Source organism: Vipera ursinii (assembly GCF_947247035.1).
Source record: "Vipera ursinii genome assembly, chromosome: 3".
Taxonomy (NCBI): domain Eukaryota; kingdom Metazoa; phylum Chordata; class Lepidosauria; order Squamata; family Viperidae; genus Vipera; species Vipera ursinii.
In genome coordinates this window covers 87,926,273-87,942,440 of record NC_139516.1, presented here as the reverse complement: position 1 = coordinate 87,942,440, position 16,168 = coordinate 87,926,273, and the positions used below count along the sequence as shown (strand labels likewise).

At 39.7% G+C, this 16,168-nt stretch overlaps 1 protein-coding gene across 1 annotated transcript in view; it reads left to right on the top strand.

Annotated features, from left to right (window-relative positions):
- Positions 1–16,168, top strand: part of EXTL2 (exostosin like glycosyltransferase 2) — a 29,817-nt gene that overhangs the window by 588 nt on the left and 13,061 nt on the right. Inside the window, exon 2 of the mRNA XM_083360599.1 lies at positions 1,326–1,392. Within this exon, the coding sequence (XP_083216725.1) occupies positions 1,388–1,392 (5 nt within the window). The 5' untranslated portion in view covers positions 1,326–1,387. The remainder of the gene's footprint in view (positions 1–1,325; positions 1,393–16,168) is intronic.

Genomic DNA, 16,168 nt, shown 5'->3' with positions numbered 1-16,168 from the left:
TTTGCGTTTGTTTTATGGACTTACAAGGGGACGAGGAAAAATAAATACTATAGTAGGGTATTGCGGGGATTTCATAATGCCCAGGAGAAGGAGTTGTATATTCGTCTTTGCATCACTGACAACCCTATCATACTGTTTATCGTAAAGAGCTTCCTTACAGACTTGGATCCCTATAAGATAATATTTTGCTCTAGAGTCTAATACATCTAGAGTCTAAATGTATTAAAAGCAGGTTGGTAGCCCCCTTAAAAAAGAGAGGTGCTGCAACCACAGTTTTTCCCCACATTTGTACCTACACTATCCTTAGCTTTTAGGGAAACTGGTAGATGATTATTCAGAATAATAAGCCTTCCCCATGCTGATTCCCTCCACATATCTTGGACTCATTGTTTGAATTCTGGGATTTGAAGTCCAATACTCAGAGTGTAGCAGTTATGGAAAGCTGCTCCAAAAGAACTAATCAAGCATACTTTGGCTTATTTATTTATATGTTTAATTGATTCATATCTTGTCTTTTGTACAGGAATGAAAGGCAGTGTTCAGTAATATAAAACCATGCAGTTTTATATTACTGTCACATTTAACACAAAACTCTTGTATAAATACACGTTTGGGACTGCAACCTACTGAGATTGTTGGGCCTTTTCCCCAGAGCTGCAAATAAAAAATATTAAATTCATGGCTCTAAACAGATGAGAGTATCACGAAACCCAGGGACAGATTTTCCACAAACACCTTTGTCCTAAAGCAGTTGCCTTACTTCAAGATGAATACTGATCAATACTTTCCCTTACAAGATTGTCAGTTTTTTGTGCAAGAGAGGCTACCAGTTATAGTTAACCTTCCTAAAATAAGAACCGATAAATGTATTGATCCAGATGTGATGTGTCAGCAAAAAATTAAAACCATCTGGTGGACAAGACAGAACATTCAGTTCAAAACAGTGTGTCTGTTTTTATTTACTAAATGCATGGTCTGTTTGGAAGTGAATTTATATTCAGAGGCTCTCATAGAAGTTGCCGTATAATGAAGACAAGATTGCACATTTTGGCAGAAAGGTGTATAAAAACAAAGATGTGAGATCTCGTCTCTTTGCAGTGATAGACTGTACAAATGTTAATAACATCTAACACACAATTTGAATGAAAAAGGCTTTGCTTACAAATGACTTTGCTAGACCCTATTATCTTATACCTGCATGCAAGTTAGAAATTCAGTAAGTTGCAGTCTCAGTACATTGGGAAGTCATCAAACTGGGAAAGGATGGCATAGCTCCTAAAGCAATACGGCAATGCCTAATTTTAAATTACTTCATTTCCCAACAGAAGTAAAGTTTATCCTAAACCAAGAACCCTGATAAACACAGGAGAAAACTTCCTTTGCAGGAATGAGGTAAGTTCATCCAAATAGGATTCCTCTGATGGACTGCTTTTTGTGCTTTTTAGAAATTAAAACATTATTTGTTTCTAATGCCTAGAGGAAAAACATAGCATTGTCCATGTTTAAATATTTAGAAATGTTACTGCTACTTGGCTTCCTATATAGAGATATTTGGATAGAGTTGCTGAACCACAGTGTATACATCATTTATCAGTCGCTCAATTCACTGCATAATCTCTTCATTGAAAATTATGGACCACAATCTACCATGCTTATCTACAGCAGAGGCAGATGTTTTTTAGATGTCCAAGTCTAGGACTGAGCATGACTCCCAAAGTTATTTAACAGACAGTCATGCCTAAAGAGGATTAGAACTTGGGTATCCCTACTCCTAATCCAGAAACACTTTAACCATCACAAAGTTGAACATTTATTTTAGCATGTGGTACTCGAGTGAGCGCCTGTTACTTGTCCCAGCTTCTGCCAACCTAGCAGTTCGAAAGCACGTAAAAATGCAAGTAGAAAAATAGGGACCACTACGGTGGGAAGGTAACAGCGTTCCGTGCACCTCTGGCGTCTAGTTATGTCGGCCACATGACCACGGAGACGTCCTCGGACAAACGCTGGCTCTTCGGCTTTGAAAGGGAGATGAGCACCGGCCCCTAGAGTTGGAAACGACTAGCACACATGTGCGGGGGAACCTTTTCCTTTACCTTTTTACTTCTTTATTTTAAATGTATTTATTACATTTACTTCCTGCGTTTCCTCTTAAGAGCTCAAAGTGTCTTTTATCAATATTTGTCTTCATTTTATCTTCATAAGAGCATCTCTATGAAGTACGTAGAGGAGAGAGAACGCCACTGGCCCAATCAATTGAATGTTGGCTTCCCCCATCCCGACCAACACTTGAACTACTATATCTTTTAATATGCGGGAATTGTCACTTAATTGGGTTATTAAATTATCCCAGTCAGTCATAATCTAAATGAATTGACTAGGTTCATGTAACACATAATCTGGTTAACCATGTTATGTGAACTCAGCAGTTAATAGTTAACTTGTGTGGAAGTTAAAATGTTTTCAAGAAGATATTTCCAGAAATGCTTTGGACAACCTTCCCCATTCCAGTATTATTCAGATATGATAGGATGATAAGTGCCGGAACAATCAACACATGTGGCAGTTGTAGTTTGACACATCTAAAGTGTACCACATTAGAAAGAGCTTGCACACATTATTGTTGTTGTTGTTAGCTGCGAAGTCGTGTCCGACCCATCGCGACCCTATGGACAACGTTCCTCCAGGCCTTCCTGTCCTCTACCATCTGCTGGAGTCCATTTAAGTTCATGCCTACTGCTTCAGTGACTCCATCCAGCCACCTCATTCTCTGTCGTCCCCTTCTTCTGTTGCCCTCAATCTTTCCCAGCATTAGGCTCTTCTTCAGTGAGTCCTTCCTTCTCATTAGGTGGCCAAAGTATTTGAGTTTTAGCTTCAGGTTCTGGCCTTCTAAAGAGCTGTCAGGGTTGATCTCCTCTAGGACTGACCAGTTTGATCGCCTTGCAGTCCAAGGGACTCGCAGGAGTCTTCTCCAGCACCACAGTTCAAAGGCCTCAATTCTTTGGCGCTCAGCCTTTTTTATGGTCCAACTTTCACTGCCATACATTGCAACTGGGAAGACCATAGCCTTGACTATATGCACTTTTGTTGACAGGGTGATATCTCTGCTTTTTAGTGTGCTGTCTAGATTTGCCATGGCTTTCCTCCCCAGGAGCAAGCGTCTTTTAATTTCTTGGCTACAGTCCCCATCTGCAGTGATCTTGGAGCCCAGGAAAATAAAATCTGTCACTACCTCCATTTCTTCCCCATCTATTTGCCAGGAATTGAGAGGGCCGCATGCCATGATCTTGGTTTTCTTAATGTTAAGTTTCAACCCAAGTTTTGCACTCTCCTTCTTCACCCGCAACAAGAGGCTCTTTAGTTCTTCTTCACTTTCTGCCATTAGAGTGGTATCATCTGCATATCTTAGGTTGTTGATAGTTTTTCCGGCAATCTTAATTCCAACTTTTGATTCCTCTAACCCTGCCTTTCTCATGATGTGCTCTGCATATAAGTTAAATAGGCAGGGCGACAGTATACAGCCTTGCCGGACTCCTTTCCCAATTTTGAACCAATCAGTGGTTCCGTGTCCAGTTCTCACTGTTGCTTCTTGGCCCACATATAGGTTTCTCAAGAGACAAATAAGATGGTCTGGTATCCCATCTCTTTAAGAACTTGCCACAGTTTGTTATGATCCACACAATCAAAGTCTTTAGCATAGTCAATGAAGCAGATGTTTTTCTGGAACTCTCTAGCTTTCTCCATGATCCAGCATATGTTGGCAATTTGATCTCTAGTTCCTCTGCCTCTTCGAAATCCTCCCTGTACTTCTGGTAGTTCTCGATCCACATACTGCTGGAGTCTAGCTTGTAGGATTTTAAGCATAACTTTACTAGCATGAGAAATGAGTGCAATGGTGCGATAGTTTGAACATTCTTTGGCACTGCCTTTCTTTGGAATTGGAATGTAAACTGATCTTTTCCAATCCTGTGGCCACTGTTGAGTTTTCCAAATTTGCTGGCAAATTGAGTGTAGCACTTTTACTGCATCGTCTTTTAAGATTTTGAATAGCTCAGCTGGAATACTGTCACCTCCACTAGCTTTGTTGTTGCTCAGCTTTTCTAAGGTCCACTTCACTTCACATTCTAGGATGTCTGGCTCGAGGTCAGTGACCACCTCATTGTGATTATCAGGGACGTTAAGCTCATTCTTGTATAGTTCTTCTGTGTAATTTTGCCACCTCTTCTTAATCTCTTCTGCCTCTGTTAGGTCCCTGCCATTTTGGTCCTTTATCATGCCCATTTTTGCATTAAAAGTTCCCTTTATCTCATGAATTTTCTTGAAAAGATCTCTGGTCCTCCCTATTCTATTGTTTTCTTCTATTTCTTTGCACTGTTCATTTAAGAAGGCATTCTTATCTCTTCTAGCTATTCTCTGGAATTCTGCATTCAATTGGGCGTATCTTTCTTTTTCTCCCTTGCCTTTCGCTTCCCTCCTTTCCTCAGCTATTTGCAAAACTTCCTCAGACAGCCATTTTGCTTTCTTGCATTTCTTTTTCTTTGGGATGGTTTTGGTTGCTACCTGTTGTACAATGTTGCGAACCTCTGTCCATAGTTCTTCAGGCACTCTGTCTATCAGATCTAATTCCTTAAATCTATTTGTCACCTCTACTGTATATTCAACAGGGATATAATTTAATTCATACCTGAGTGGCCTAGTGCTTTTCCCTACTTTCTTCAGTTTAAGTCTAAACTTTGCAGTGAGAAGCTCATGGTCTGAGCCACAGTCAGCTCCTGGTCTTGTTTTTACTGACTGTATAGAGCTTCTCCATCTTTGGCTGCAGAGCATATAGTCAATCTGATTTCTGTGATGACTGTCTGGTGATGTCCATGTGTAGAGCCATCTCTTGGGTTGTTGGAAAAGAATGTTTGCTATGACCATCGTATTCTCTTGACAAAATTCTATCAGCCTGCGCCCTGCTTCATTTTGTACTCCAAGGCCAAACTTGCCTGTTATTCCGGTTATCTTTTGGCTTCCTACTTTAGCATTCCAATCCCCCATGATGATAAGGACATCATTTTTTGGTGTTAGTTCTATAAGGTGCTGTAGGGCTTCACAGAACCAGTCAATTTCATCCTCTTCAGCACTGGTGGTTGGGGCATAGACCTGAACTACTGTGATATTGAATGGTTTGCCTTGGATTCGAACTGAGATCATTCTGTCATTTTGAGGATTGTATCCCAGTATTGCTTTTCCTATTCTTTTATTTACTATGAAGGCTACTCCATTTCTTCTCAGGGATTCTTGCCTGCAGTAGTATACCTGATGGTCATCTGAATTAAATTCACCCATTCCTGTCCATTTTAGTTCGCTGATACCTAAGATGTCGATGTTCAGTCTTGTCATCTCTTGTTTGACCACGTCCAGCTTTACTTGATTCACGGATCTTACATTCCAGGTTCCTATGGAGAAAAAATCTTTACAGCATTGGACTTTCCTTTCACCACCAGACACATCCACAGCTGAGCGTCCTTTCGGCTTTGGCCCAGTTGCTTCATTCTTTCTGGTGCTACCAGTACTAGCCCTCCGCTCTTCCCCAGTAGCATATTGGACGCCTTCTGACCTGAGGGGCTCATCTTCCAGCGTCATATTGTTTTGCCTTTTGGTACTGTCCATAGGGTTTTCATGGTAAAGATACTGGAGTGGGTTGCCATTTCCTTCTCCAGTGGATCACATTTTGTCAGAACTGTCTGCTATGACCTGTCCGTCTTGGGTGGCCCTGCACGGCATACCTCATAGCTTCATTGAATTATGCAAGCCCCTTCGCCACGACAAGGCAGTAATCCATGAAGGGGGCACACATTATAGCAACTATCTTTATTTCATGTGTAACTTTGCTGTGTTATCATCAGTCCCTCAGAAGCCAGGATTGCTGGTCATCCTACTATACTCACAGCAAGTATAATGATATCCTGTAGTTCGTCTTCCGGTGGTGATGCGACGCTGAAGACAGCCATCTCTGGGCTGTCCGCTCCGCAGCTTTGTTGAATCACTGAAAAACAGTGCCGATCAGCTGTTTTGGTGATTCGGAAGCCCCCTCCCCGGGAGAAGAGGAGGGGGTGAGGCCCCAGGTAGGGGTTGAGCTCTCTGGGGCCGCCTGAGCTTTAAGTTTGGGCGGCTGAAGGATTGAGCCCCCCCGAAGCCTGGGTTTGCTCCGGGCTGTGCAGCGTCTCTGCTCTGTGATTTTTGGAGCAGAGCCAAGCGTTAGCAACCACCCCTGCCAGAAGGAAAGACTCTTGAGTATCAAGATGCAGGCAGAGCGGTACAGGAGGTCAAGGTGAAGTGGACTTTTATCTTTACTCTCTAGCTCAACGGATTTTATGGATTAAAAGTGAAAGTGCGCAACAATTGAAAGTGGGGGAAGATGGCGAAGAAAGCCTCTAAAGTTCTTCGGAGTGTGGGGGCTTCCCCGGTGCAACAGACTTCGTTGCAAGCTTTGCTCCCTCCCGCACCTGCTCCGGCACTGACTCTTAAAGATTTACAGGATGCCTTTGAAAAGCAAACACAATTAATGTCAGATATGATGGAAAAGCTGGAGGAGAAATTGGAGGAGAAAATGGAAGAGAAGTTAGAAGAGAAGTTTAAAGCAATGAGGGCAGACATCTTGTCTACAATTGAAAATGTGGCTGTATGTGTGCAAAGCTTGAATGAAAAAGTGGAGGATCTTAGTCAAAAGAACTCTATATTAGAAGTAAAAGTGTTAGAGAATGAAAATATAAGGGATAAAATGGATGGAGACTTGAGTCTGGTCCAGTACCATCAGATGGAGTTTGCTATCAGAATCAGGGGCTTAAAAGAGAATCCTAAAGAAGATTTAAAGCAGCTGATCTCCGAGGCTTTGGAAGTGATACTGGGCCAATCAGCAGCTGAAATTGAGGGAAGTGTAGATAAAATTTTTCGTGTGAACTCCTGGATTGCAAGGCAGAGGAAGTTACCTAGAGATGTGGTGGTTTACTTTACAAAGAGAGCAATTAGGGATGAAGTTATTCAAGTTGCTTATGATACTAAGTTTGTGGTTGCTGAGCAAGAAGTTCTGGTTTTAAAAGAGATTCCTCCAAAGATTTTAAGGAGAAGGAAAGATTTTGCCTTCCTAGCACAGGAACTTAAGAAATGTGACATTAAGTTTAGATGGGAGATCCCAGTGGGGATGGTGGTGATGCATGAAGGTAAAAGACACCGTCTGGTTACAGTGACTCAGGCACGTGATTTTTACAGCAAAGTTTTAAAAGCAACCCCTCTATCAGTTCTGGAAGCTGTAAAGGGATATGGCGAGGGAAAGCCTCAAGATGCTGATGGAACACAGACAGAGGAGAATGGTGCTGGAGGGGATCAAATTACAGTTTCATCGGCAGCTGCTGGAGAGCAGAGGATGACGCGTGCCGCTTTAAGACGAGTGAGACAAGAGCAAGAACAAGATCAGCAGAAAGTTATGGAACCTCCAAAGCGTACTTACAGTGAAGCTGTGGGAGGGGCGCGGCCTAAGGAAGTTACAGGGGTCCTGGCAGATGTGCTCCAGAAGCTTCGGGATGCCAAGAATGGCGACTAAGTTCCTAACCTGGAATGTTAATGGATTAAATTCACCACAGAAGAGAAAGTTTTTCAATATTTAAAACAATTTAAGACTGACGTTATTTGCTTGCAAGAAACGCATATTAGGGTTATGGACCAAAAGTACTTGTTGAATTCAAGGTTGGGTACGCAATTTATTGCTTCTGCAATGAATAAGAAAAATGGAGTGGTTATTTATGTTAAGAATACTCTGACAGCGGAACTAATTGAAGTAGATAAGCAAGGAAGATATGTTATGATAGATTTGCTGTTAGAAGGCAAAAAAAACGCTTTTAGTTGGACTGTATGCTCCAAATCAACAACAAGCTGACTTTTATAGTTCACTACATACAAAGATTACCCAGTTGGATTATAAATCTTTTATTTTTATGGGAGATTGGAATGGTGTCTTGGATGTACAGCTGGACAAATCGGGTTTTTTTAAACATGCCCCGAGTCATGCTAGACTGCCTAAATCTTTTTTTGAAATGAAGGATGATCTGGAATTACGAGACATTTGGCGTGAAACGCATTTACATGAAAAGGATTATACTTTTTTTTCTGATAGACACCAATCTTTTTCTAGGATTGATTTTATATTACTGACTAATGATTTTTTTTCTAGGATTAAGAAGATAAAGATCTGTGCAAGAACTATATCTGACCATAGTCCAGTCTGGTTAGAGATCAATAAGGACAATAGAGATAGGCGCTCCTGGTGCGTAAATGAGAATTTGTTTAGAAATCAGAGAAATGTGGAAGAATGCAAAAAGCAGATGAAAGACTTTTTTGAAATTAATATGAACAAGGATACTTCTATGGACATGGTTTGGGATGCTAGCAAAGCTTATATGAGAGGGGTGTTAATATATATGAATAATAAATACAGACGTAATATGGAAATTAGGAGGAAAGAGCTAGAGAATGAAATTAGGGAAAAAGAAAAGGCCCTAATTTTGAATCCATCGGATGTGAAGATTAAAGAGGTTATTAACTTGTTAAGAGGACAATTTGATAAGTTGATGGCTGATCAGGTGGCAACTAACTTACGGTTTGCTAGGCATAACACTTTTTGCAATGCCAATAAACCAGGTAGGTGGTTAGCTTACAGGTTAAGGAAAAAACAAAGGGCCTCTAACATAGATAAAATTGAATACAAAGGAAAGGTTGTGTTTCAACAGGATCTTATCAAGGAAGCCTTTGTGGATTTTTATTCTAAACTATATGTTAAGGAGAAGATTAATGAAACAGATAATGATGTATATTTGAAGAATGCTAGCATCCTGGTTCTTACACAGGAACAAAAGGAGGAGATTAATCAATTGATAACAGAAGAAGAAATTTTTATAGCAATTAAGGAATTGAAGTTGGATAAAGCGCCAGGTACGGATGGTCTGACTGCGGTCTACTACAAACATCTTCAATTGGAGCTGATAAAGCCATTAAGGGAATTGTTTCAGACAATTCAGAAGGGGGGAAAGGTGCCTCCGTCTTGGAGAACTGCTTTTATTTCTTTGATTCCGAAGGAAGATCAAGATGCTACTCAAGTACCGCAAAAGGCCCTTTTAGAAGGATTAACTGGATTTGAGATTGTTAAAAGGGTTAAATATTTGGGGGTGTATCTGTCACCCTCAAATGCAAAGTTATATAAAAATAATTATGAAAAGTTATGGGGAAAATTCAAAAAGAATTGGAGAGTTGGGAAAAATTGCAATTGTCTTTACTGGGAAGAATTGCAGCAATGAAAATGAATGTCCTGCCTAAATTTTTATTTTTATTCCAAATGATACCAATTCTTAAAAAAGATTCTAATTTGGAAGAATGGCAACGGGGTATCAATAAATTTGTGTGGGCAGGGAAAAGGCCACGAATTAAACTTAAGATTATGCAGCATACTCGTGAAAGAGGTGGTCTTAAAATGCCTAATCTTAAATTATATTATGAAGCTGCTGCGTTGTCAGGAATAAGTGATTGGATTAATTTGACACAAAGGAGATGATTAAATCTTGAGGGCCACGACTTGTTATTTGGCTGGCATGCATATTTGTTGTATGATAAGAAGGTAGATAATGTATTTAAAGTGCATATTTTAAGACAGGCATTGTTGAGAGTTTGGAAGAAGTATGGACATAAGTTAGACTGCAAGATGCCGTTGTGGGCAATCCCGAAACATGCAATAGAAAACATAAATGTAGGCTTCAAACATGATGTGACTACGTATAAGGAGATCTTAAGTTTGGAAAGGAACGTCTGGTGTTTGAAGCCGTACAATCTTTTGCGAGATGAGAAGATTGGTTCCAATATACTCAATTACGTGCCAGGTGGAAAGAAGATCAGAAAATTGGTTTCTCAATGACTGATGAAAATTTGATAAAGCAAATTAGAAATCAGGGTCCAGCACATATTAAACGGATTTATCTTGCATTGATAGATATTGACTCAGAAACAGAACTTGTTAAAGACTGTATGATAAAATGGGCCCAGAATATCCAAGAAGTTATTACAATGGACACGTGGGAAAAGATCTGGGTGAGGAACGTAAAATTCACGCAAGCCCAAAACTTAAGAGAGAACTTTTATAAAATGTTTTATAGATGGCATTTAGATCCTAAAAAGCTTGCAAGTATGTATCTGAATTATCAACCTAAATGTTGGAGATGTGGTGGTGAAGATGCAACGTATTTTCATATATGGTGGACCTGCAAAAAGGTTAAGGCTTTTTGGATAAAAATTTGGTGGAATATGCAGAAGATCTTTAAGCAAAGGATAAAGTTTTGTCCGCAATTGTTTTTGCTGGGCATAATTACAGATGCTACTGTTGTGGACATTAAGTTGATGTTGAATTTAATTACAGCAGCAAGACTCTTAATAGGTCAATATTGGAAAAAGGAGGAACTGCCGACTATAGAAGAATGGACTCTAAAGGTTTCTGACCTGGCGGAAATGGCAAAGATTTCGGCTTACTTGAAAGATCATTCGCAAGAACGTTATATTATGGAGTGGGAAAAGTGGATTGATTATATTCAGAACAAATATGGGACTAAAAAGTTTCACTTAGCATTTGAATAAGTTTCCTTTTCTTTTTTCTTTTTTTTTCTTCTTTTTATATGTAACATTAGTATTGCTTGTAGTCATTTTATATGAGCTAGAGGGCGATAGAATTAATAGTTTATTGTTTTTAGCATATGGATGTTTATGATTGTTCTTTGTTTTTATACCTTGTACTTAGCTCTGGGAAGTCGGGGGGGGGAGGGGGAATGGGGGGAGGGATAGAAAGGGTTAGGTAGGGGTGGGGGGAGGGGGGATTGTTAAAGATAAAATGTACTGTAAAACTTTTCAATAAAAAAAAGATATCCTGTAGTTCACAACAGTTTTTCATTAGGAATGGGTTTGTGAGAATTCTTCATTATATATGTTGAATAACAATAACATAGTTGGAAGGGACCTTGGAGGTCTTCTCCCTGCCGAAGCAGGAAATCCTGTACCATTCCAGACAAATGGCTTTCCAATCTTTTCTTAAAAACCTCCAGGGATGAAGCACCCACAATTTCTGAAGGCAAGTCATTCCACTGATTAATTGATCTCACTGTCAAGAAATTTCTCCTTATTTCTAGGTTACTTCTCACCTTTATTAGTTTCCATCCATTGCTTCTTGTCCGGCCTTCAGGTGCTTTGGAGAATAGGTTGACCCCCTCTTCTTTGGGGCAGCCCCTTAGATATTGGAAGACTGCTATCATGTCATCCTGGTCTTTATTTTCATTAAATGAGACATACCCAATTCCTGCAACCATTGGCCCACCTTAGTTCTAGTAGCATACATTTAATGAAGGAAACTGCATTACACTGTAATTTCAGGTTAGTTTGAAAATTCTCCTTGGTCTTGATTTGAAGATAACTGATTGAGCTGCTGTTTATTTTGTCATTGTGATTTTGCAGAATGCATATTTAATCATCCAGTGGTTGGAATTTTGAGGATTCCCCCAGGTTTTCTCAAATGCCTCTAGAAATTTATCCCAGAGTTTGGGGTTACTGATTCCATGGCTCCTGGTTATTGTGCCTAATGTATACTTATTATGTTTTGTTGATAAGTGATGTTGGTGTTACTGGCTTTGAATCATTTCCATGATAATCCATGTTTTTCTTACAAATTATGGTGCTTTGGCTTTTCAAACTATTTGCTGTTATAAAACTGAGATTTCCTCCCCCCCATTTATTATAGGTACAGGTGATGTACAAGTTAGTATCAAACATCAATCAGTTATCATATTGTAGTGGTGAAGAGAAGTAGATTGGAAAATACTAAATTATTGTTGTAATACTAGCATAACTACTCCCGTATAGACTACTGCAATGCTCTCTACATGGGGCTGCCCTTGAAGACCACCCGGAAGCTTCAACTGGTGCAGAGTGCAGCTGCACGGGTAGTGATGGGAGCACACCGATACTCCCATATTACACCCCTCCTGCGTGAGCTGCATTGGCTACCGGTTGCCCTCCGGGTGAGATTTAAGGTGCTGGTACTTACCTTTAAAGCCCTACATGGCTTAGGCCCGGGATACTTGCAGGACCATCTGCTGCCGGGAACGAATTCCCATCACCCAGTACGCTCACACAGAGAAGGCCTCCTCAGGGTACCGTCGGCTAGACAATGTCGGCTTGCGACCCCCAGGGGAAGAGCCTTCTCTGTGGGAGCGCCAGCCCTATGGAACCAGCTCCCCCCTGAGCTTCGGATGGCCCAAGATCTCCAGTCCTTTCACCGCGGCCTCAAAACACTCCTTTTCCACCTGGCTGACCTGGACTGACAGGGATTTTAATTAAGTTTACAATTTTAACTCTAATCTTTAATTTATTTCAATTTTTAATTTTAATTTACTGTACAGAGACCTTTAATTTTTGTTGTTGTTAGCCGCCCTGAGTCCCTCGGGAGATAGGGCAGGATATAAGTCCCATTAATAAATAAATAAATAAATAAATAAGCATCCTGTCCTTTTTTTTCAAATTAGGCTTAGAGAAGAAGATTTAAGGAATCAAAGTTGTGGGGGTTTTTTAGAGAAAAGATTGCAGTTTCAGTTTTTATACAAGTCAAAAATGAACTTGTATCTGTCCTTTGTCCTAAGTGAATGATGTCCCTTTTGTTGCATTGCATTGAAATAGCTCAAGCTTGAAATCCATCCAATATTGTCCTACAGTACTGCACTGTTGTGAGCCTTATTCCTTGTTAATATTGCTCTCAGTTGTCAAACTTCATACCTGAATTCATCAGTAAGTCTTAGCTCCCCACTAGACAAAAAACTGAAAAACTAATTTTGTCCCAATGAATGTGCAGATTGTGAATCTGTAGTTAGTCTGCCCTGGTTTATTGAAAATGTAATGGGAAGACTAAGTAGAGTTGCAGAGATTCCTGGGAGTGTTGATGGTGATTTGTACGGTTGTTGTCTTTGACAGACTCTGGAGCATAAAAGCTGATCATCAAAAGTTTCAGCCTAACAGGAGGTTGAACAGACTAAGTGGGTAAAGCGTATTTGAGTGCAGTGGAGGATTCAGTGAAGATACTCATGACATCATTGTCCCAGAGATGCTTTTTCACGAGGCAACAGGACTTTCTTCTTTTTCTTTGAAGAGGTTTTGCTTCTCCTCCAAGACAGCTATGGCCTTGGATGACTAAGAATCTCCATAGTCATGGCATCATTACTGATTAAGGCCTATAGTGATTTAATGCCCCCACCTTACAAGGACAAAGCCTTTCAGTGGCTGGCATTTTGTAGTACTCCAACACTACTGACACTAATGGCGATGATTCAATTTGATATGCAATGCAGTAAAAAATTAGAGTTTCCTATTTTGCACAGACAATGAAAAAAAATGTTAACTTAAATATCAAGTTCTTCAATAGATTATAAATTATATCTTATTTTTAAAAAACAAGACATTTTATTTAGGAACTTTGTTTTGTTTATAAGCAAAAGGCTTGATCCAATATCTTATAATTACTATTTTGGGGAAGAAGTTGCTACGTATATAATTGTTACCACATATATAATTGTGAGACACGATTTAATAAACTCAAATATTTATATATTTATGAACGCTGTTCCTGTTGTATGGAAGTTGACACTAGATGAAAAAACAGATTGTTTATATGCTCTACTTACAGGTAAAAGACTAAAACAACTCTATGATTTGTGGAGATTTTATTAACAATATACAGATGAATTACTTTACTAACAGAGATTAGCTATAGATTATTCTAATGAAATATAGCTACCATTTATTGAAATGTTTGTGTAGAATTTTCATTTCATCTCAAGTACAGGGCCCAGGATTTTTTATTTTATTTTATTTTATTTTATTGAGAACAACAGAGTGTTCATTCATTGGTTGTAACAGGAATTCCAAACCATCTTATTGCTTGATCCTAATGCTGTGACTTACGAGAGAGTGACTGGCCCAAAGTTACCCAGCCAACTTTCATGCCTAAGGCAGGATTAGAACTCATAGTTTCTAGCCTGGTGCCTTAACCACTAGACTAAATTGGCTCTCAACCTAGTGTTGATCCATCGGTTTGGATAAGAGTTGACTGATTTGCTTATTGCCCAAGCCTGACGTCGTGGGCTGAGAGAATATAGAATATCCATGAATATATGTCTTGTATATTTTTGTTTGCTTGTCCACCTAGCAGTTGAAAAGTATATAAATACAAGTAGATAAATATCTATGGAGATTCTCAGTCATCCAGCTCATAGTTATCCCAAAGGTACTTTTTCGCAAGGCAACTGGACTTTTTTGTTTTTCTTTGAAGACATTTCACTTCTCATCCAAGAAATTTCTTCAGCTCTGACTGGATGGTAGGGAATAGAAGGATTGACGCTTCTTGGAGACAGTTCCTTTCAGCAGTTCCAAGAGGGCTCCACACCCATTTGCACTGCTCAGGTGACCCTGATGACACAGATAAACCTCCAGGTGATCTCCCATTCCCCACCATCTAGTCAGAGCTGAAGAAGCTTCTTGGATGAAAATTGAAACGTCTTCAAAGAAAAACAGTCCAGTTGCCTCGTGAAAAAGCACCTTTGGGAGTAGATAAATAAGTACCACTTTGGCTTTGGAATATAGTCATGCTGACACATAGCAATAGCAATAGACTTATTTTCACAGTGCTTTACAGCCCTCTCTAAGCGGTTTACAGAGTCAGCATATTGCCCCCAACAGTATGGGTCCTCATTTTACCAACCTCAGAAGGATGGAAGGCTGAGTCAACCTTGAGCCCATGAAGATCAAACTCCTGGCTGTGGGCAGAGTTAGCCTGCAATACTGTGCCACCACGGCTCCTAACCACAGAAATGTCTTTCGACAATGCTCGGCTTAGAAGTGGAGATGATCCCTGCCTCCCTAGAGTCGGATGTGACTGGAAAAGGGAAGCCTTTACCTTTATATTTTTGTTCTTTTCTTTCTACCATAGATAGCTTTTGTATTCTTTTTGACAACTTTGGGCTTCCTCCCTCCCCTGTATTACATTTTATAGTCATAAAAGCAAAACATGTTTCTAGTAGAGAAGGTGGCATTGTGCAGATCACCAGTTTCTGCAAAACTTCTTTCGCCACAGTAAGGATCCCATTGTGATGGTAAAAAGCAGTTCACCATCTGGTGAATGGATGTTTTGTGATCAGCAAACCATGGCAGCCATTTTGTAAGAACACCTACCGATTGCTTTGAGGATTTCAAATAGTTCCTACCTCAAAGGGGTTGTCTGTCTCTGCTGATGAACGCACGCATTTTCTCTCCATTTTTTTTTTTTGGTTTAGCTTTTCATTTCTATGGATTTTGCTCTTTGTAATTGTCTTATCCTCAGCCTGGGTTTTTTTTGGCTTGCTGTTTAATGAAAGTCTTGCTTTGTTCCTTGGACTTCATTTATCATATATGCCATCTTGATGTGGTTCAGAGCAGCATGCATTATCTCACCTTCACAGTAGTTGCTGGTAGAGATAGGGCCTGAGCAAAAGTCACCAAATAAGCATCATAGCTCAAGTGAAGGTTTGAATCTAGATCTCTTTCTGCCCAATCTGGTAATCTAATCATTATACAACCCTATTTTTTTCTTTGAAACCTCTACTTTGATTTGAAATGAGCACCTGAACCCTGGGCAGTCTCTTTTCAATGTCATTCCCATGATAATAATAGATTAGAACATTTTATAATTAAATATACACCCCCACCAATGTTGCAGTGTATTGTCGCATAAATCTTTTTGGGATAGAATTTTATGTAAGTTGTTCCTGTTCTGAAAATAGCATCCTGCTATTTCTCACTCAGCACATTTTTGTTCAGATGAAAGTATTAAGTTTCTGGTAATTCATATTCACCCATTATGTATTCCTGAATCACCTTGGGCCTTCATCAGTAAGCTATCTAAATTTAAATTCTCACATCTTCATTGAATAGCTCTCCTTGATGGTTTAGGATGTAAAAGTGTACCTGGTACTAAAGTGTTATATACCAAAGGCTAGTTTTTCTAGCATTGTAATGAATGGCCCTTTGCCAGTTTTGTCTTATTTCCTCACTGATATCAAGAATGCCTGTTCTGAAATAA